This window comes from Eschrichtius robustus, chromosome 12 (assembly GCF_028021215.1).
Source record: "Eschrichtius robustus isolate mEscRob2 chromosome 12, mEscRob2.pri, whole genome shotgun sequence".
Lineage (NCBI taxonomy): Eukaryota > Metazoa > Chordata > Mammalia > Artiodactyla > Eschrichtiidae > Eschrichtius > Eschrichtius robustus.
This window is the reverse complement of record NC_090835.1, coordinates 88,185,743-88,209,490: the sequence shown is the minus strand read 5'-3', so window position 1 is coordinate 88,209,490 and position 23,748 is coordinate 88,185,743. Positions and strand designations below refer to the sequence as shown.

General features: G+C 39.1%; 1 protein-coding gene across 3 annotated transcripts in view; it reads left to right on the top strand.

Moving 5' to 3' along the window:
* The window catches only part of CARMIL1 (capping protein regulator and myosin 1 linker 1), a 320,425-nt gene that overhangs the window by 253,178 nt on the left and 43,499 nt on the right, over positions 1–23,748 (top strand). For all 3 annotated transcript variants that reach the window (XM_068559097.1, XM_068559096.1, XM_068559098.1), the window contains exons 27-29: positions 512–687; positions 3,787–3,874; positions 7,748–7,897. In XM_068559097.1, coding sequence (XP_068415198.1) covers positions 512–687; positions 3,787–3,874; positions 7,748–7,897 — 414 coding nt within the window. The remainder of the gene's footprint in view (positions 1–511; positions 688–3,786; positions 3,875–7,747; positions 7,898–23,748) is intronic.

Below are 23,748 nucleotides of genomic sequence, written 5' to 3'. Positions count from 1 at the left end.
GGAAAACTAGCAGTTGTTATATAGTGGTTTGCTACGACTGCTCTTTTGATGGAGCTATTGAATGCTTCACCCTGATTTGAGGTTTCTGTGATTTGTGAAATTGCACAAGAGTTCTAACTTGATGTATGTTCTAGGGACATCTGTAACTTTATTTGCTATTACCCAGGAGAACAGTCTGGTGTGGTAAATTGGTGTATATGTGTCTTTCTAAATCTTATCATGAATGCCTCTGTGTTAAGTACAGCTAGCACACCATCATGCTTCAGATGCCAGGGTGAAGCCTGCGTGGATCTGCCAGGTGTCTGATTTAAAGTGATCACCTGAGATCAGTGATCACCCAGCAGTCACAAGTCGCCCCAGGGCAGCTCCGAATCCCTAGTCGCACCTGGGACTCTGTCGTGTCCCTGTTCTCCGAGAGCTTGGCGTCATATATAACCACCTTTCAGTTTTATGGCGGGCGCCGCCGGGGCTGTGTCATCATCTCTCTCTCTCCACTTGTGCTGCATTGCAGGCGTTGCTTGAGTCCATGGTTGATGCTGCCGAGAATCTTTGTCCCAATGTGATGAAAAAAGCCCACATTCGGCAAGACTTGATTCATGCCAGCACTGAAAAGATTTCCATCCCACGTACCTTTGTTAAAAATGTCCTGTTGGAGCAGTCTGGAATTGATATCCTTAACAAAATTAGGTAGGTTTATAATGTTAATAAACCGAGGAGCTGCGGTGTCTGTGAATGCAGTTGAGGCAGCTGTGAAGAGCGTTATCGTTGGCTTTATTTGTACAGAATGTGTTTAGACATGTCTAAGAGGAAGCGGCTATATACAGATATAGCTGTGCATAAATGCATAGGTTTAATACATTTCCAAAATCAGATGACCCCAGATATGCCCCAGTTACCTGCTCTTTTTAAGAGTTTTCTTTTTTTTAAGAGAGGGGTACATGTTTGTAACCCCCTCTTTTTCTCTGCTTCTGAAGCTTATCTTTCACCTTTATAAATCACTAACTTTTGAAGAGTGAGGTCAGTTCACTTTCTACCGCCAGACTATTCGGAGCCAATGCACAGCCTATAAATAGGCAAAGAGGCCCACTAGGACTTCACCATGTTTTCCTTTGGGTTCTTTGATGGGTCTGTGAGACTCTGTATGTGCTAATGGTGCTCTGGAGTGTTTACATAGATTTCTGCTTGATAAAGTTTGAAAATTATGCCTAGGTATAAATATTTAGAAGGTGTGGTCACCAACAAACTTTCCTGGATTTTTACGTAGAAACTCTGGGATGATCACCAGTATTACATTATAGCTCAGCTAATTCTCATTATGTTTTCTAGTTGGAGAGTCAGGTGACTAAAAACCAAATTCAGAAGCGTTTAAAATTTCCCATTTTAACCATGTCCAAATCTTGATAAGAATAATTAGGAGTAGCAAAAATAACAGCTCCTATCTGGAGAGTTGAGAGAGGTACTGACACATCATGATGTAGCTTGATGACAGCCTGCAAGAAAAATAAGAGTTAAAAACAAAATATGCAAAAAAAATTATATCATCACAATATAGATATCAAAGGCTGATAACCTTAAAGCTAGACTATAGAACTTTGAGGGTTTAGGAATTCTGTAGTAACTAGACAGTTTCAGGTCTAAGATACAGCTGTAGTGTGTGTGTGTGTGTGTGTGTGTGTGTGTGTGTCTTTTAAACAAAGATCCTAATGCCTATTCAACTGAATTGCAAGGCAACTGGAAGGACTTGAGAAATTAAGAAAAGACTTTCAGAGGGTTTTTAGGACCCCACAGATTGTGATTTTTATGAACTCTAGCCCAGGTATGCTTACATATTTCTGTAACCTGTAGTTTCAGAATTTTTATTGAAGCCCCTTAAGTATTAAGGAGAAAAAAAATGTATTGACCACCATTTTTCATAATAGTAGATTGAACCACCAGTAGATCATATTCTGCCTTTCCTGGAGTACCAGATTCTGTCAAATATGCTCATTTCCCTTGAAAATGGGCAAATTCTAAAAGTTGAATAGCAGTATAAAACTCCTCACTTAAATAAATCAGTTATATGTCCACTAACTCCTTACTTGGCTTCTTATAATGCATTATACTGAGCACTGATAGCATGAAAATAGGCACATGCAAGCTAAATTGAATCTTTTCCTTTAAAATTTTTGCAAACTGGAAGTTCAATCAGGAAGGAAGTAGAGCGTCCAGTAGCAAAATGATAGAATGGTCCTGAAACATTAAAAAATAATTGCTTTTTTAAAAAGATTTTATTTTATATTGGAGCATAGTTGATTAACAATGTTATGTTAGTTTCAGGTGCACAGCAAAATGATTCAGTTATACATATACATGTATCTATTGTTTTCTTTTTAAGAACCTTTTTTTGATGTTATAACTTGCAATAAACTTTCCCTTCCGACCTCAGAGGGGGGCGGGGTGGAGAAGAGAAACAAACTACTGACTCTGTAGTCTTAGAAGGAAGCAAAATTTCCAAACATGTCTGAAAGCATCAGGGGAAGTACTTGTTAACATTACATTCCCAGGCCTCTCTGGATGTTTGGGGTGGGACCTAGTTATCTGTATTTTTCATAAGCAACCCAGGTGAATCTTATCAGTGGACACCTCTGGGGAATAATATAGTATTAGATAAACCAAATAGCTAGTGACACCTTGTTTCAGAGACAGGAATTAAAGAAACATTCCTTTTTATGTAGCCCAGGAAAATTTTTAGTGTAGTCATCAAAGAGTTGGTGCTTCCCCTCTGCACTGCCATCAGAAATCTTCTGAGCAGAAACATTGCAATGCAAATTATTGCCTTGCAGTTAGAAAGATTTTTCCTTATTACACAAATATACTTTCAACTTTAGTTTTAGGAATAAATAATCTTATTTTGATAACTTCTTTCCCTGCTCGAAGATTTTTAAAATTATTGACTTCAGAAGTAGGCTGAAATTATGTGACGATGTTGGAACGTGGGTATGTATCTCTCCAGCACATTTACCTTTCAATGTATTGTGCATTTATGCACATTTGTGCATGTGTGCATTTAGGTAGGGTTATTTAGACTGAAGACACACATGGAAGTTGAATTCTTGGGAATGCCAAATAGCTAAAATGCTAACTAAAATACCAGCCCTCTGATGGAAACCTTAGTGGCTGAGTCATTTATTAGTAAAAACTACAAGCTGCTTCTTGTTGTCTGGGCATCATTGTAAGGTTAGGTAAGAGGCACTAAAACTAACATTTTGATAACTTCTGTTCATAAAAGGCAAGAGAACAGTGAATTTGACTTGATGGCAAGTCAAAGCAGAAGCAGTTCAATATGGTACCATTTGACTGGTAAAAAGTTTTGTAAAAGGCGGTGGATATGCATATGAAAGAAATAACCAAGACGTCACAACCAGACTAGATTTTCTTAATTTACTCCAGCCCAAGTTTGTTTTCATTTATGTCAATGGATGAATTGTTCCTCCCACATGGTACATATGGTTCCCATTAAGTTTGTCTTTATCCAGATGTTTTTCATTTCTACCGCTAAATCTTGAGTTTTGAAATTGCGGAGGCAGGTTGGAATTGGTGAAGAAAGTCTATTACCTGTGTGTTTATGGCAGTGTTTAAGGCTTATTTTTGGAAATCCTTAGCCCTGTTTGCACATTCTTGTATGCCATTTTCAAAGACAGAAACTAGATCACAGTTGACCTTATCAACATAGTATCAAGGGTGGGTGATTTTTTTTCCCTCTTGCACAAATTAAAATGCCACTCTGTGCTTCTGATTTTCACACAGTGAAGTGAAGTTGACCGTGGCCTCCTTCCTATCTGACCGAATCGTGGATGAAATTCTGGATGCACTTTCACACTGCCATCACAAACTGGTAAGTGCTGTGGACATCTTGAACCCTTATCCTAACCCCTGGTCTGGTCTGCGGTAATGCAGGGCAGCCTCCGGCGTGGGGATGTGGTTGCTTTTCTACATTTTATTCCTTTGCAGCTTTATGGGTTAAAATCCTAGTTTTCCTCCTCCTTCTTCATTGCTTCCAGCTGTTCTAGAGCATGTTAGAATTTCTCCAGAGAGAATGGAAGGGCAAAGCAGAAGCGACAGTACTCAGAATTGTTGTTCATTTATAATGTGTACAGGTCAAAAATTTTGATAGGAGATGATGTTGGGACTAAGGTCTAAAATTGAGAATTTTTTTTAGATTATAGTTGACCCTTGAACAACACCGGGGGCTTGGAGCAGGACCCTCCTTGCAGTTGAAAATCCACATATAACTTATAGTTGGCTCTCCACATCCGAGGATTCAGCCAACCCGGATCGTGTAGTACTGTAGTATTTACTACTAAAAAAAATTCTCGTGTAAGTGGGCCTGCACAGCTCAAACCCACGTAGTCCAAGGCTCACCTGTATTTAATGTATCTGTGCTCGTTTTGTTGTTCTCTGATATGATTATCTGATAACAGAGTATTCTTAAAAACATGACGGAAATGAAATGTTTGGAGTCCAAAGAGAGTGCAAGAGTAAAATGGACATATTCCAGCAATTGATAGCTGCCGAGTGTCTCACCAGGCCTTTTGGATATCACCAAGGTGAAAAACTAAAATTTTCTTCATCTAGAGACTGCTTCTACATCAAGGTAGAAACTAGGTAGAAATATTTCCAATATCAGTGCATATGAAAAATATATCAGAAACTTCACGAGGTCCTCTGAGGTGCAGATGAAGGTTTTATAAGTGGCTATATCTTGTGTCTCGAAAATATTTGTGATATGATGCAGTAGAAATCTCCCAAACAAGTTATGACAGTGTTTTCTCCAGAGAAGAATTGCAGGTTAACTATGTAGGCTGTAGATACCCTACAGTTTAATGGCATTGAGTTGTTGGGTGACGGTAGAGAACACCAAAGTCACAGGAGCAGCAACAGCTTCTTCTGCGAGGCAGACAAAATGAGTATTTTGAAAAATTCATTTGAGAAAAATATCTGACTCTTCTCTAAAATCTAAAAGATAAGCTGGACATCTCTAGCTACTCCCAGTATTGCCTATGGACTGGAGCTGGCCCACTAATCAATGGTTACTAGTCCATGACAAGGCAAGTTCAGAAACTAAGAGGAAGCGTGGAGAGACTTCTAGAGCAATTTGACATGGCAATAATGTCCAAACACATGTTATTTAAATTTTTTTTAAAATTTGTATTGTATTTTATCAACATACTGGTTTGTGGCAAATTGGAAATACAAAAAACTGGTTCCTCACCACAGAGATTTTAAGAAGCACTGGTTTGCAGTTCGTTGCACAATAAAGAGCTACAACCTTGTCAAGAGATCACAATTCAAACTTTTTTTTAAAAAAAGCAAAAACAAAATCAATAAAGCATCCTTTATAGAAAGTTTATTGATAACCTACAGCTCCAGGGACTGTCTCAAGATGCCTACTTGATGACACAAATACTAGATGTTGTATCAATATGGCTGCATGTGAGAACTACACTGACACTTTGAATATTTTCACTTGTTTTGCATTTGTCCTTCTTTGAAGAATATGGTAACTCTAAGTACTGACATTTTCTTTTTACAATCGAAAAAGAATTGTGTGAATGCACTTTCGTTTTGAATTTCTTACTGCTGATTTGGATTGTAAGTTGAGAGCTTAACTGCTGTGTGAAAGAAATTGTACCTTCAAAGTGAAATACTGCTTTCAAAGACATTCCAGTAGCATTAATATTTTCTCCGACTTAAGTTTAGAAATATTCCCGAAGGTTCCATAGAATTGTCAACTGGTTCTCAACGTTTCAAAGTTCCTGGTGATGAATCAGCTCAGCACTAGAGCTTATTAATTTCAGCCCAGTTTATTTCATCTCTTACCATTTACTTTTTTTAGGTTTATCTAAAGTATAACACTGGTAATTAATAAGTTATGTAAAATATAATAATTATTACATGAAAACAATGAAAGCTAGCAATAATTAAAATTTTTATTAGCAATTTCCTTCCTTTTAGTCCTTTAAAAATAATGAAGGTTGGAATCATTTTATTTCCCCTCGTTAGATACTTTTGAGCACTAGATATAGAAAGAAATTCTTTCAGAGGAAATACGAAATAAAATTAACAAAAAAGAATACTTATTTTCTTTTGTACTAAGTGGTCTCCTCATTTACCCTGTGTCAGTTATTTTTCTGGTTTAAATTTCCCTTATATTTCCACCAGTAATGTTGGTGGCAATGACATCATGCTTCACTTATTTTTTTTTTCCCCAAGGGGGAGAAAACATTTTTATTGTTGAAAATTTCAAACACAGACAAGAACAGAGAAAGTATGACAATGAGCCCTCCTTTGCCCACTATTCAGTTTTAACAATTATCCCAATATTTTGCTGATCTTTCTTTGCTTTTTCTACCTCTCTCTCTCCCCCCCCTTCTCTCTCTCACACCACACACACACACACACACACACACACACACACACACACAATTTTTTCTGGCCTATTTTAAAGTATCTCTCGTATACCATGCCATTTTGCTGTAAATACTTCAGAAGGCGTCTCTAACTGGCAGCATGATTTTTACATGATTGCCGAAACAGTCACACCTAACAAAATCAACAAAGATTCCTTATTACCAGTGAGAATCCACTTTCTATTCAGATTTCCCCAATTGACTCAGAGATGTCTTCTTACAGTTAAAATGTTGGAATCAGCATCCAGACCAGCCCCGAGTTGTTATGGTTGTGGGTCTAATCCAGCGACTTCAATCTGTCCTTCCCCTTTGACGTCTTTCCTTCCTAGTGTTTTTTTTTTTCTTTTTTAATAGATCTTTATTGGAGTATAATTGCTTCACAGTACTGTGTTAGTTTCTGTTGTACACCAAAGTGAATCAGCCATATGCTTACACATGTCCCCATATCTCCTCCCTCTTGAGCCTCCCTCCCTCCCTCCTATCCCACCCCTCTAGGTGGTCACAAAGCACCGAGCTGATCTCCCTGTGCTATGCGGCTGCTTCCACTAGCTATCTATTTTACATTTGGTAGTGTATATATGTCCATGCCACTCTCTCACTTCATCCCAGCTTCCCCACCGTGTCCTCAGATCTATTCCCTATGTCTACATCTTTATTCCTGCCGTGCAACTAGGTTCATCAGTACCATTTCTTTTTTTTTTTTTTTAGATTCCATATATATGTGTTAGCATGCGGTATTTGTTTTTCTCTTTCTGACTTACTTCACTCTGTATGACAGACTCTAGGTCCATCCACCTCACTACAAATAACTCAATTTCGTTCCTTTTTATGGCTGAGTAATATTCCATTGTATATATGTGCCACATCTTCTGTATCCGTTCATCTGTCGACGGACATTTAGGTGATTGTATTGAAGACTGAAAGCTGAAAAAAATGACATCAACTTCCTGAAAATGTTCATAATGCATCTTTTGGAAAACAAAAATACATGCCTACTTTGTGCATATTTACACGAACATGGCAAAGATTTATGAATTACCTATTTTTCAACTAACGTCTCAAAAGATGTTTAAAAGGCGATTTTGTAATTTCTTGTTTAAAATACTCCACCTTCCAAAGAAAGATGATAAAAGAGGTAACGTACTCCAGTGTGAATGTATTAAGAGTCGCCATTAACCAAGTGCAGACAGTATCCTTCACTCGCCACCTTGTGGAAGGTATCTTCTGGAATTCAGCTGACCTGCTGTTCCCTTGCCTCTGGGCTTTCATTTCTCCTTGGATGTGTCTTGACTCTCTAGGCCGACCATTTCAGCAGACGTGGCAAGGCCCTTCCTCAGCAAGATTCCTTGGAGATCGAGCTGCCTGAGGAGAAGCCCGTTAAACGCTCCATCGTCATGGTGGAGGAGCTCACAGAGATAGAACGTTTGGAAGATCTGGATACTTGTATGGTAAGACACATCTTTTGGTGACAGCATTATCCCATTCACTGGATTTGCTATTGTTTTTTTTAAAAAAAAAAATCTCACCTTTACAAACCAGACCAAACAAAACTTCCCTGCAGAGACAGTTCTTTCAGAAACTTGTTGCTGAATATAGTCTGTTAATGACGCTGATAAACTTAACCTTCTGGTTCCCATGAAGGCCCTATAACTCACTTTTTATCTGTAATTTTGTAAAACTTTTCTTAACGAGTACCTCCACCCACCCCACTCACCCCCAAAAAAACGAAAAATTGTGAAAATTGCAGTGAACATAAAACTTGGATCTGTCCCTAAAGCCATAGTGGGGGGTGGGAATTCCTAAATTAACTAGGAGAAATTATTTATTTACCTTTTAAAGGTCATTTGTGACAGGAAAATATCTTTAAATAAATAAGCCTTCAGAAAAACGTGGGGAAGGACTTTTTCCCCCAAAAAATACGTAGGGTGATTATCTCTTTGTTGGTCCTATAGGGTTTTTTTTTTTTAATCTCTTGCTTCTTCCTGTTTTTTCTTTACACAATTTTGGGGTACACCCTAAGATTTGCATTTCCTGTTTAGTTCATATTCTTTCATTGACTTGACTTGATGTGCTTTAGAAGATGGAATATGGTACATCCACGTGGTGCATCCATCTGACCATAAAACTAGAGTATTCAGGTTGTTGATACTTCATTTTTCTGGGGACAATTTGATGTCAGTTTTTATTTTATTATTCTAAAATTTGTGGTATTAGTATAGTTATTTCTCATTTTACCATTAATATAGTTGTATATACCTCTATTAAATATGTTTTCATCCTCTGTATTTAGTATTTTTATGTTTTACTAAAACATTCATTTTTAGTAATTTCTTATAATCTGAGAGGGTGCTGGTGAGACTAGGTTTGGTCTACTTATGTGCCCAAATATTTCTATATCAGCTTCTGATTTTAGTAATTTTTCAATGCAGCCATTGTAAAGAAATGGTACTTGTTTTTAACTTTCAAAACCAAAGATCTGATGAGACTGATACTATTTTTCTAGCCCAGAAGAGAATATGCTTTAAGTAGTTCCTTATTTATAAACCATTACTATCATCTTTTAAAATCTGTGAATAAAATAGTTAAATGCCCTCCAGATAAAACCTTATCATATACAAGGAGACTAGCAAAGAAAGACTAAAATATATCTTAGATTTCAACATTAGTATGTTAGTATATATTTCAACTAGTAACATCCTAGTATAACTAAAGATAAATAATTTTCTGTTAATATATAACTGTATAAATCTATAAATATATTTGGTCTATGTAGAGGGAATATCAAGTTTTTTAAAACTTGCTTGTCCAGTATGTTATAAAATGTATGTTTAATAAATATTTTAAATTTTGTTTACACTTTGAGGCAATAGACACTAAGTTATCATAGGTTAATTATTCTGGAAACCTCTTAGGCTAACCCTAAAAAAAAAAAAAAGCGGTAATAGGAAATAGATTTGAATTAAAAATTTAAAATTAACTCTACATATGATGTTTTCTGCCAGAATTATCTGGTTGTGTGTGAGTTGGAAAGGGGTATAGGAAACATGAGTTTTTGAGTTCATAAGTCATGTGGTTTTGGGTGATGGAGTGTTGGTTAAAAAAGATTGGCTTAGCTCATGTAAGGATGGTTTTAAATCGTATAAGCTTGGTCTGTTTTTGTTTGATTGACTAATTTGCTTTTGTTATGTGAAAGAAAAAAAAGTTGTTCTCCTTAAATAAAGTGGGTGGGGTGAGGATAGAGGAAAAGAACCCTTTTTTATTTTTTTTATTTTTATTTTTTTAAATTCACATTCTTTTATTTATTTATTTATTTATTTATTTATGACTGTGTTGAGTCTTCGTTTCTGTGCGAGGGCTTTCTCTGGTTGCGGCAAGTGGGGACCACTCTTCATCGCGGTGCGCGGGCCTCTCACCATCGCGGCCCCTCTTGCTGCGGAGCACAGGCTCCAGACGCGCAGGCTCAGTAATTGTGGCTCACGGGCCCAGTTGCTCCGCGGCATGTGGGATCTTCCCAGACCAGGGCTCGAACCCGTGCCCCTGCATTGGCAGGCAGATTCTCAACCACTGCGCCACCAGGGAAGCCCAAGAACCCTTTTCTAAAATTTAGTTTTTATTGAGATACAATTGACATAACATTGTATTAGTTTTAGGTGTACAACATAATGATTCAATATATGTATATATTGCAGAGTGATTGTAACAAGTTTAATTAACATAATCACCACACATAGGTATGATTTTTTTCCTTGTGATGAGAACTTTTATGCTCTACTCTCTTAGCAACTTCAAATATGCAGTACAGTATTGTTAACTACAGTCACCGTGCTGTACTTTACATCGCCAGGACTTATTATAACTGGAAGTTTGTACTTTAAAAAAGAAATGCAGATACAGGACCACTATGAGGACCAAAGGGCAAACCATGCTGCAGGCACATCCAGCACCGTGTGGCTTCCATTTTGTAAAAACTGTCCTGTTGCCATGATGCAGAAAGAGGCAGAACTAGATGGAGATCTCTCTGAACTTCACTCAAAGGATGACCCAGGTTAGAAGGGTGGTCTTTTTCTGGTTCAGACGGCTGGGAGGCAAGCAGTTAGGGCCATTCCTGACGTGAGCACCTACTAAATCCTAGGACCAGAAGCAGGGCCTCTGGTGTCGAGTGTCTTGTTGAGACAAAACAGAGCTCTCTATAAAGAAAACAAATACTTGGGCAGAATTTTTAAGCCATTAAAAATAGCATTTTTTTCAGTTCTAAAAATTTTGTCTTTGATCATTGTTTTAACGAGGCTAATGAATTGTTAAGTAGCAGAAAACCAGAGCCAAGTTTGATGTTAGTTTAATGAAAAAGAACATTTTTGTGTAGAAAGTGCAAGTCAGTGGATTTTGTGCTGTAATAATTTCCTCTATACTCTCAGCCTAACTATTGATTCTAAGCCACCCAAAGATAGCCCCATTTACATGGGCAGTTACCCCAGGTGCAAAGGTCCCACTCTGAAAGAAAATCAGCTTTCTAAGCTGTGGACTTCTTACCCTAAGCCAGTGGTACAAACTCACAACTAATTGGAAAGAGCATTAGATTTGCCTTTTTAAGTTACTTGCACTGCCACCTTCCATAATCAAAGTAGCAAATCATTTTTGTTTCTCATTGACATCTTACCACATATTGCAAGTTGTTATCCTTATGTGGTGCGATTTAAAAAAATTTTTGAAGTACATATTTCAAAGGGAGAGACATTTAATTGGTGATGATTTTCTAAATGAGCCTATATGTATTCTTTGGCAGCGTTTAGATCTTAAGTGGTCCAGGAAGTAAGGACACAAGATAAACTGTTGCATAGAAAATTCTAGAAGCATTTAAGTACATGCATACAACCTTTCCCACATGTAATTATGCATCCCTGGCAGGTGGAAATTGTGCCACATGGAGCCAGAGCACTCTTGAATGTGACTGCTCTGGGAGATGCTATAACTTTATTCCCTAAAATGTTTGTTTGTAGTCCAAAGCCCTGAAATAGTTTCCCTAGGACATTCCAAAGTAACTCTGACTCATCACCAACCTTCTACTTATAGATTCAAGATTGTTAACACATCCTGGCATTTTCTATTTGTGATGTTCATGGTATCTACTAAATCCATTTTTGAACCTTTCTTTAACAGACTTAGTGGAGATTCTGGGCATCTCTTTTTTCCCCTGTTCCTGGATATCTTTATGTTTTCCTCCATTTCTCTGTGGTCCAAAAGTCAATTCCATTTCACTGCTTAAGTCTCTTTAAAGAACCGATAGCTATGATAGCACTAGGGAAGGTTCAGAGCCGTAGATTAGTTGTTGAAATACATATTAGTTTGAACTTAAGGATTGCCTTCGTGGCGATGGAAACAATGATTGATTTCTTAGAAGGAAATTCTTCACTTAGTCAACACCTATTAAACTTGCACTTTGAGGGCTGAAATAGGGATGATTGAATGATTTGATGGGGCCTGTTATCTGCTGGGAGGATGACCGAGAGCTTCTCATCAACCTTAATTTCATAAAGTTGAAGAAAAAGGCTGATTTCTTTAAACAAAATGGCAGAAAGGGGAATCGTTTTTAAAAACTCTGTCTCCAATCAAGTAATTTTTTTTTTTCCTTTTAACTAGAAAGAAACTAAGAGGTAATTTAGTTTACTTGGTGGGGAGGAGGGCAGCGTAGAACAAGAACTGTTAGAATAACCTGCAGGGTTTTTCAACCTGTATCCACTGTCGTAGGGCCAGAGATTCTGATAACCCTTTAACTCCAGGGCTGGGAATCAGATGGCTTGAAAAGTCTTCTTATTCATTTATTTAACACTTACATAGCACCTATGACATGCTAGGCACTAGTCTAAGCTTTTTATTAAATAGCAACCAGTTTAATTCTCATGACAACCTATGAAGGATAGGTGTTGTTAATACCTTCTATTTAACAGATGAGGAAACTGAGGCATGGAAACATTAAGTAACTTGGCCGAGATGATCTAAGGTCACCCAAAAGCAGGCACCCAATGGTCTGTAGACCACTGCATGTTTAACCGGTCTGCTATAATCTGTATACTGATTTCATATCTGGTACATTTCTTGCAATCAGAATTAAATTCCAAGTTAGATTTAAATAGACTGCATTGTTTTATGCAAAATATCTGCTTACTATGTCTATACTAAATTAATAGGTGAACAGAAACACAAGTGAAAAATGTGTGCCACTTAACCTTAATGTAAGCCCATAGTTTTTAAACATTATTGGAAACAACTGCATCAAGGATCTGATCCACTTAATTGTTATCCAATTGTTAGAAATGAATCTGTCTACTTTTGGCTTACCTGGAACATTCGGTGCCTCTCCATGTGTTATTTTGTTGCTGACAGTGATTAATTAGCTTTCCAATGTGCTTCTTGTCATTTCAACATACATGCCTTGTATGTCAAGCTGAAACGTGTATTCACTTAGAGTCTTTATTGTCTGTAGACCATCTGTTCTTTTCCTGCAATCAGGTGCTCTTAGGAAATCAGTATTTCCCACCATATCTTTCAACTTTGGTTTGTCATTGGCCCTTGGGGTATTAAAGGATACAGTTCTCCTTCTACTGACTGGTAATGTCTACATATTTAATTTGTCACTATATATAGTCTACTACCTTTAAAAAATCGCACAAGTTTGGGGTTTCAAATAATGTGCCAAGTGGTGAAGTGTCAGTATCTGCTCCTTAGGCAGAACTAGCTCACTAACTGTGTGTAATTCTTTCAATTATTTTAATGAGTGTCATACCAGTTTTAAATCAAAATGCATTCATGCAGAGGAACAGGTCATCTGCTTACTGCTCTTTCCTAGGAAAACAATTTTAAAAGGCTTGAATTGTTACAGAATATATCTTGTGAATCCTTGCTCCAATGACCAAATAGCAATTATTTTCCCTTGACAAATTCAACCTCAAATTTCCATATATAATTTTTAAGCTTTTTAACATAGATTAAAATTCAGTGAAGATCCATTTGTCTTGGTCAAAATGATATTTTATTTTTAAACAAATCACCTCATTTTCACATACCAACAGTTATTAATTGAACTAATCTATTAACAGTGTTGCCAAGCACAGACTATTAAGTGGATATCTCATTTAAAATTAGTCACACTGATATTAATTGTGCACAGAAGGTCGTTCAAGTCCTGTTTGTTTCCTCTTACAGTTTTATTTATTCTGTACTGTCATTTTCATATTGATATCACTCTGGAAAAATGGAGGCTTAACTTATTAACCAGTAGAAAGCAACATATGAAAACTTTAATTTCCAAATTCTAAATTTCAGAACTATGATACCATCTGTATAATTCAGCTAAAATGTATGTTCGTTAAAATTTCTAGTAATTTTTTTGACAGCCCTTTGTGGAAGTGCCAGAAGCACATTCCAGGTCTCATTCCTTCAGGACCAAAGTCCAGAAGGGCCTTGAGCAGAGATTCGGGGATAGCAGAGGGTATGGTGCCCTGGAGAGTCTCTGCTAAATAGACTCACCCCCTTTTTTTCCTATTGTTTTGGGCCTCACAGCATTGCTTTTACTGTGTTGTGCTTTTGCATCATGTCATTGACTTTCATTAAGGGCTGCTTTAATATCCCTATAAAAATTGTTACCATGTGTGCTCTTTCTACTGGCTGTACCACTGTTGTGGGCACTGTTCAGTTTCATCCCCAGATGCCTTTGTTGCAAATCTATGCAGAAGAAATTGCAGTTCTTTGTCAAGAAGAGTGGAAACCTGGAGCCGTTAGTTTGCTCTGTCTCAGACACAGTGAATTGTGCTATGACTTATGCCTGCCTTTTGTACTGTAAGTTGAGAGGCTCAGAGCTGAATGTGCACTTGACCTATTAAAAGGGTTCTGGGCCTGGGAATTCCTTGGCAGTCCAGTGGTTAGGACTTCACCTTCCAATGCAGGGGGTGCGGGTTCGATCCCTGGTCGGGGAGCTAAGATCCCACATACCTCGTGGCCAAAAAACCAAAAACATAAAACAGAAACAATACTGTAACAAATTCAACAGAGACTTTTAAAAATGGTCCACATCAAAAAAGTAGGGACGGGGGTGCAATTCCAGGCCTAAAGAAGTATAGTTTGTTGTATTCAGTCTTAATTCTGGCTTCATTTTTTTCCCATTTTTATCCTAATTTACTCATTAAAAACAAAACAAGGAACACTGGAATCACAACTAACTGCTGAACAGTCATCGACAGGAAGACACTGGAACTCACCGAAAAAGATACTCCACATCCAAAGACAAAGGAGAAGCCACAGTGAGACGGTAGGAGGGGCGCAATCACAATAAAATCAAATCCCATAACTGCTGGGTGGGTGACTCACAAACTGGAGAACAATTATACCACAGAAGTCCACCCACTGGAATGAAGGTTCTGAGCCCCACAACAGGCTTCCCAACCTGGGGGTCGGGCAACAGGAGGAGGAATTACTAGAGAATCAGACTTTGAAGGCTAGCGGGATTTGATTGCAGGACTTCAACAGGACTGGGGGAAACAGAGACTCCACTCTTGGAGGGCACACACAAAGTAGTGTGTGCATCGGGACCCAGGGGAAGGAGCAGTGACCCCATGGAGACTGAACCAGACCTACCTGCTAGTGTTGGAGGGTCTCCTGCAGAGGTGGGGGGTGGCTGTGTGCCACCATGAGTACAAGGGCACTAGCAACAGAAGTTCTGGGAAGTACTCCTTGGCGTGAGCCCTCCCAGAGGCCGCCATTAGCCCCACCAAAGAGCCCGGGTAGGTTCCAGTGTTGGGTCGCCTCAGGCCAAACAACCAACAGGGAGGGAACCCAGCCCCACCCATCAGAGGACAAGTGGATTAAAGTTTTACTGAACTCTGCCCACAAAAGCAACAGCCAGCTCTACCCACAACAAGTCCCTCCCATCAGGAAACTTGCACAAGCCTCTTAGATAGCCTCATCCTCCAGAGGGCAGACAGCAGAAGCAAGAAGAACTACAATCCTGCAGCCTGTGGAACAAAAAACACACTCACAGAAAGACAGACAGGATGAAAAGGCAGAGGGCTATGTACCAGATGAAGGAACAAGATAAAACCCCAGAAAAACAACTAAATGAAGGGAGATAGGCAACCTTCCAGAAAAAGAATTCACAATAATGATAGTGAAGATGATCCAGGACCTCGGAAAAAGAATGGAGGCAAACATCGAGAAGATGCAAGAAATGTTTAACAAAGACCTAGAAGAATTAAAGAACAAACAAACAGAGATGAACAATACAATAATTGAGATGAAAAATACACTAGAAGGAATCAATAGCAGAATAACTGAGGCAGAAGAATGGATAAGTGACCTGGAAGACAGAATGGTGGAATTCACTGCTGCAGAACAGAATAAAGAAAAAAGAATGAAAAGAAATGAAGACAGCCTAAGAGACCTCTGGGACAACATTAAACGCAACAACATTCGCATTATAGGGGTCCCAGAAGGAGAAGAGAGAGAGAAAGGACCCGAGAAAATATTTGAAGAGATTATAGTGGAAAACTTCCCTAACATGGGAAAGGAAATAGCCACCCAAGTCCAGGAAGCGCAGAGGGTCCCATACAGGATAAACCCAAGGAGAAACACGCTGAGACACATAGTAATCAAATTGGCAAAAATTAAAGACAAAGAAAAATTATTGAAAGCAGCCAGGGAAAAATGACAACGTACAAGGGAACTCCCATAAGGTTAACAGGTGATTTCTCAGCAGAAACTCTACAAGCCAGAAGGGAGTGGCATGATATACTTAAAGTAATGAAAAGAAGAACCTACAACCAAGATTACTCTACCCGGAAAGGATCTCACTCAGATTTGATGGAGAAATCACAAGCTTTACAGACAAGCAAAGCTAAGACAATTCAGCACCACCAAACCAGCTCTACAACAAATGCTAAAGGAACTTCTCTAATTAGGAAACACAAGAGAAGAAAAGGACCTACAAAAACAAACGCAAAACAATTAAGAAAATGGTAATAGGAACATACGTATCAATAATTACCTTAAACGTGAATGGATTAAATGCTCCAACCAAAAGACACAGGCTTGCTGAATGGATACAAAAACAAGCCCCATATATATGCTGTCTACAAGAGACCCACTTCAGACCTAGGGACACATACAGACTGAAAGTTAGGGGATGGAAAAAGATATTCCATGCAAATGGAAATCAAAAGAAAGCTGGAGTAGCAGTACTCATATCAGATAAAATAAACTTTAAAATAAAGAATGTTATAAGAGACAAGAAAGGACACTACATAGTGATCAAGGGATTAATCCAAGAAGAAGATATAACAATTACAAATATATATGAACCCAACATAGGAGCACCTCAATACATAAGGCAACTGCTAACAGCTATAAAAGAGGAAGTCGACAGTGACACAGTAATAGTGGGGGACTTTAACACCTCACTTACACCAATGCACAGATCATCCAAACAGAAAATTAATAACGAAACACAATCTTTAAATGACACAATAGACCAGATAGATTTAATTGATATTTATAGGACATTCCAACCAAAAACAGCAGATTACACTTTCTTCTCAAGTGCGCATGGAACATTCTCCAGGATAGATCACATCTTGGGTCACAAATCAAGCCTCAGTAAATTCAAGAAAATTGAAATCATATCAAGCATCTTTTCTGACTACAACGCTATGAGATTAGAAATCAATTACAGGGAGAAAAACGTAAAAAACACAAGCACATGGAGGCTAAACAATACGTTACTGAATAACCAAGCGATCACTGAAGAAATCAAAGAGGAAATCAAAAAATACCTAGAGACAAATGACAATGAAAACACGACAATCCAAAACCTATGGGATTCGGCAAAGCAATCCTAAGAGGGAAGTTTATAGCTATACAAGCCTACCTCAAGAAGCAAGAAAAATTTCAAATAAACAATCTAACCTTACACCTAAAGGAACTAGAGAAAGGAGAACAAACAAAACCCAAAGTTAGCAGAAGGAAAGAAATCATAAAGATCAGAGCAGAAATAACTGAAATAGAAACAAAGAAAACAATAGCAAAGATCAATAAAACTAAAAGCTGGTTCTTTGAGAAGATAAACAAAATTGATAAACTATAGCCAGACTCATCAAGAAAAAGAGGGAGAGGACTGAAATCAGTAAAATTAGAAATGAAAAAGGAGAAGTTACAACAGACACCGCAGAAATACAAAGCATCCTAAGAGACTACTATAAGCAGCTCTATGCCAATAAAATGGACAACCTGGAAGAAATGGACAAATTCTTAGAAAGGTATAACCTCCCAAGACTGAACCAGGAAGAAATAGAAAATATGAACAGACCAATCACAAGTAATGAAATTGAAACTGATTAAAAATCTGCCAACAAACAAAAGTCCAGGACCAGGTGGCTTCCCAGGTGAATTCTATCAAACATTTAGAGAAGCGCTAACACCCATCCTTCTCAAAATCTTCCAAAAAATTGCAGAGGAAGGACAACTCCCAAACTCATTCTATGAGGCCACCATCACCCTGATACCAAAACCAGACAAAGACACTACAAAAAAAGAAAATTACAGACCAATACCACTGATGAATATAGATGCAAAAATCCTCAACAAAATACTAGCAAACAGAATCCAGCAACACATTAAAAGGATCATACACCATGATCAAGTGGGATTTATCCCAGGGATGCAAGGATTCTTCAATATATGCAAATCAATCAATGTGATGCACCATATTAACAAATTGAAGAAGAAAAACCATATGATCCTCTCAATAGATGCAGAAAAAGCTTTTGACCAAATTCAACACCCATTTATGATAAAAACTCTCCAGAAAGTGGGCATGAGGGAACCTACCTCAACATAATAAAGGCCATATACGACAAACCCACAGCAAACATCATTCTCAGTGGTGAAAAACTGAAAGCATTTCCTCTAAGATCAGGAACAAGACAAGGGTGTCCAATCTCACCACTATTATTCAACATAGTTTTGGAAGTCCTAGCCACGGCAATCAGAGAAGAAAAAGAAATAAAAGGAATACAAATTGGAAAAAGAAGAAGTAAAACTGTCACTGTTTGCAGATGACATGCTACTATACATGGAGGATCCTAAAGATGCCACCAGAAAACTACTAGAGCTAATCAGAGAGTTTGGTAAAGTTGCAGGATACAAAATTAATACACAGAAATCTCTTGCATTCCTATACACAAATGATGAAAAATCTGAAAGAGAAATTAAGGAAACACTCCCATTTACCATTGCAACAAAAAGAATAAAATACCTAGGAATAAACCCAATTAGGGAGACAAAAGACCTGTATGCAGAAATGTATAAGACACTGATGAAAGAAATTAAAGATGATACTAACAGATGGAGAGATATACCATGTTCTTGGATTGCAAGAATCAGTATTGTGAAAATGACTATACTATCCAAAGCAATCTACAGATTCAGTGCAATCCCTTTCTGATTACCAATGGCATTTTTTACGGAACTGGAACAAAAAATCTTAAAATTTGTATGGAGACACAAACGACCCCGAATAGCCAAAGCAGTCTTGACGAAAAAAAACAGAGCTGGAGGAATCAGACTCCCTGACTTCAGACTATACTACAAAGCTACAGTAATCAAGACAATATGGTACTGGCACAAAAACAGAAACATAGATCAATGGAACAAGATAGAAAGCCCAGAGATAAACCCATGCACCTATGGTCAACTAATCTATGACAAAGGAGGCAAGGATATACAATGGAGAGAAGACAGTCTCTTCAATAAGTGGTGCTGGGAAAACTGGACGGCTACATGTAAAAGAATGAAATTAGAACACTCCCTAACACCATACACAGAAATAAACTCAAAATGGATTAGGGACCTAAATGTAAGACCGGACACTATAAAACTCTTAGAGGAAAACATAGGAAGAACACTCTTTGACATAAATCACAGCAAGATCTTTTTTGATCCACCTCCTAGAGTAATGGAAATAAAAACAAAAATAAACAAATGGGACCTAATGAAACTTCAAAGCTTTTGCACAGCAAAGGAAACCATAAACAAGACGAAAACACAATGCTCAGAATGTGAGAAAATATTTGCAAACGAATCAATGGACAAAGGATTAATCTCCAAAATATATAAACAGCTCATTCAGCTCAATATTAAAGAAACAAACAACCTAATCCAAAAATGGGCAGAAGACCTAAATAGACATTTCTCCAAAGAAGACATACAGATGGCCAAGAAGCACATGAAAAGCTGCTCATCAGCACTAATTATTAGAGAAATGCAAATCAAAACTACAATGAGGTATCACCTCACACCAGCTAGAATGGGCATCATCAGAAAATCTGCAAACAGCAAATGCTGGGGAGGGTGTGGAGAAAAGGGAACCCTCTTGCACTGTTGGTGGGAATGTAAGTTGATACAGCCAGTATGGAGAACAGTATGGAGGTTCCTTAAGAAACTAAAAATAGAATTACCATATGACCCAGCAATCCCCCTACAGGGCATATACCCAGAGAAAACCATAATTCAAAAAGACACATGCACCCCAATGTTCATTGCAGCGCTATTTACAATAGCCAGATCATGGAAGCAACCTAAATGCCCATCAACAGACGAATGGATAAAGAAGATGTGGTACATATATACAAAGGAATATTACTCAGCCATAGAAAGGAATGAAATTGGGTCATTTGTAGAGACATGGATGGATCTAGAGACTGTCATACAGAGTGAAGTAAGTCAGAAAGAGAAAAACAAATATCTTATATTAACACATATATGTGGAACCTAGAAAAATGGTACAGATGAATCGGTTTGCAGGACAGAAATTGAGACACAGATGTAGAGAACAAACGTGTGGACTGTAAGGGGGGAAAGTGGCGGGAGGGGTGGGGGTGGTGGTGTGATGAATTGTGCGATTGGGATTGACATGTATACACTGATGTGTATAAAATGGATGACTAATAAGAACCTGCTGTATAAAAAAATAAAATTCAAAAAAAAAAGAAAAGAAAGAAAGCAGTCAAACTCATAGAAACTGAGTAGAAAAGTGGTTGCCAGGGCAGGGGCTGGGAGGTTGGGGAATAGATATAGGTTAGTAAAAGGGTATAAACTGAAAAAACAAAACAAAAACATAACAAAACAAAAAAACAACTTGCTGTTCTTCATGAGCCTCAGTTCACTTTTGGACTGAGGTGGTTATCCATTAATACAGTGAAATATGAAATATGGTGGGAAAGAGCTCTGATAGAGATGTGTAGGTTGCTATGGAAGCACAGAGCAGGGGTGCCCAGCCCAGCCTGGGGAGGGCCGTTGTCAAGGAAGCCTTCCTGGAGGAAAGTTCTGAGCATCGTGTTTGGTACATAATAGGCCCTTAGTAACTGTTGGTACAATGAGAGTTAGCATTTGAAGGAGAAGTTGGCCGGGAGGAAAATGAGTAAGTAAATTTAGCAGAGAGAATAGCACTTATAGAGAGGCTTGGCGTGAGGAGAGAGCATCACGATTTGAGGAACTATTGTGGGATTATGGTACGACGGGAATAAAGGGTAGCAGAGAGGATAGGTGACGAGGGTGAAGGCCATATCACAAAGAGCCTTGTAGAGCTCACTAAGGGGTTAGTTGTCTCTATATTGTTTATTTATCTTGAAGGCAACACTGAAGGTGAGGAATATGGGAGAAGGGGCAGATTTTGGCAGAAACAGACGTTAGTGATTCCCATTTTGGTTATGTTGAGGTGAGGCGTTTGCAAGACCCTGGCTTGAGATGTCAAGTAGGGAATTGTAGAGGCGGCCTCGGAGCTCAGTAGCCAGGGCTGGATTGGTAAGTCCTCCACGCACAGCCACGGTACAGATGCGCTCACCAGACACCTTCCCTCACCTGACCGCTGTTCCTTCAACTCTATAAGCACTTTTCTCTTCCTACATTCATGACATTTATCTCAGCTTACCTTGAGCTACAGACTTGTATATTCATCTGCCTACTCGACATCTCAATTAGATGTCTACTGGGTATCTCAAACTTAATGTGTCCAAAACAGGATCATTGATTTCCCCTTCCCCTACTGGAGCATTCGTCTTCTCAGTGTGGGACACCACCTTCTATTCTACCCGTTTATTCCTAACTCCACAGTCAGTCTCAGTCTTACCCTTTCCCTTACTGTCTGTATCCACTCCGGCCCCTCACCCTAGCCACCCTTGCCTGTACTCCTGAAACAGACTTGTAGCTTATACTTCTGCTTCCACTCTGGCCTCTCTGCAATCAATCAATCCCCTCTCAGTAGCCCAGGAACTTTCTAAAGTAGAGAACAGATCAGTGTGTGAGGTGTCAGATCCTTTGATGGCTTCCCGTTGCACCCAGAATAAATGGAGTCTCTTCCCCACGGGTTTACAAGGTCCTCCGTGATCTGGCCTCCCTCTCTCTATGTGCTCTACTCTCTCCTTTGTGCACTTCCCTCAAGCCTCTGTGGCCTCATTGCTTTTCTCTAGAACTTGCCCTGGCTCCCATCTCATCCTTTTCTTCCTTCAGCTTGGAACACGCTTCACCAGATCTTCCCTCAGCTACCTTTTCCCTGCCACTCAGGTCTTAACTCAGATCTCTCAAAAGTTTTCCTTGACCCTCCGAGCCGAAGAAACCCTCCAGTCTCTCTACCATATTATCCTGTTTTATCTGCTCAGCACTTATCAGTATTTGAAATGATCTTGTTTACTCATGTAGGTACTTTTTGCCATCTCCCCACGCTGGAGCATACGCTCCTAGAGGGCAGGGGCTGGGATTGTGCTTGGACCACATAATCCCAGTATCTAGTGCCCAGTACCTGGCACGTAATAATTGCTCAGTACATTTTGTTTAATGCCTTGGCTTTGCATTGCAGTTCCTTGCTTAGCTCAACTTTCCTGCTAGATTCTATGCTCCTTGAGGGTACGGGAGTTACGTCTTTGAATTCTGTACAGCTAATGCCAGCAATAAATGTCAGTAACAGATTTCTCTGGGAACTCTAGAAAATGATTCTTGGCCTGAAAAGGCTATCTCTAAACCTATGAGGTTCTATTTATGAGAATATTATAGGTTATATCCTCAGTGATCCGAGCTCTCAGCAAGTTGTATAGGAAAAAAGGAGAAAATCACGTACCCGCTGTGAGACATGCGCGGTGCCCTCTGCTTTGTCATGGCAGCCATATGTGGTAACTATTTTAACCTGTTTTTCAGATGAGAGCTCAGAGCTCAGAGACGTTAATACACTTGCCCCATATCACACGGCTGGTTTAGGGGTAGCCAGAGCGGAGGGCTCAACTCCAAATGATCCAGTTCCCAAGCCTGTACCCTCTCTGCTGCATCCCTGGTCTTCAGGCTGGACCAGGTCACTGGAAGATAAGTCCAGGGAAGGTTGGGTTGGGGAAGAGCCTTTTCACGGAGAGTTTGCACTGAGTTTGGTGGGTGGTGTCTCTAACTGCAGGCCAACTCTGTCCCTCCAGGGTTTTACTCTTCGTCTTAGTGAACTGGGAGGGATTCTAACCTGTGGTGGCAAATCCCACCTCTTGAAATAATGGGGCAAGTGATGGCTCGAGCTGTAGGTGTCTGAACTGATGGGAACAAGCAGCAAAAAAACCGAGAAAAGAGGGCTGTCTGCCTCTGGAAGCTGCATACTGAGAACACACATGATCATCCCCAATTCAGTCCTGCTTACTCAGGCCATGCCACTGGCCCTGACTTTCAGTTGGACAGTTTTCCTTCTTGCCTAGGAGAATTTGAGGGTTAGCCAAATATCTCCTGAAAATAAAGGCTTGCTAAGGAGGGAATGAAGTTATGATACAGCGAAGTTCAAGATCAGTCCCTATCTATGACTCCATGGTGCTCTGTTTTGCTTGCTGGGTAAGGTGGAGCCTTAACCTTGGGAACTAGTGCTACAAGCTTTAGACCTAACTGATCTGACTTTGATTATCAAAATTGACGTATGTGGTCATTTTGCTCTCCCAGGCAGGAGATCAACTAACCAGAGCTAAACGGTAGGGTGGGTACCTGTAAGTCAAGCCAGGATTCCCTGGGAGCAGCCTTCATTCCACTTCAGCCCTTGCACGAGTGCACTGGACCTTTGAACAACGCGGTGGTTAGGGGCGCTGACACCCCCCCGCCCCGAAAATTGGGCTATAACTCTGTACAGCCAGCGCTCTATGTCTGTTGTTCCACCTCTGCAGATTCAACCAGCCTCGGATTGACTAGTACTGTAGTATGTATTTATTGAAAAATAATCCCCACTTAAGTGGACCTGCACAAGTTC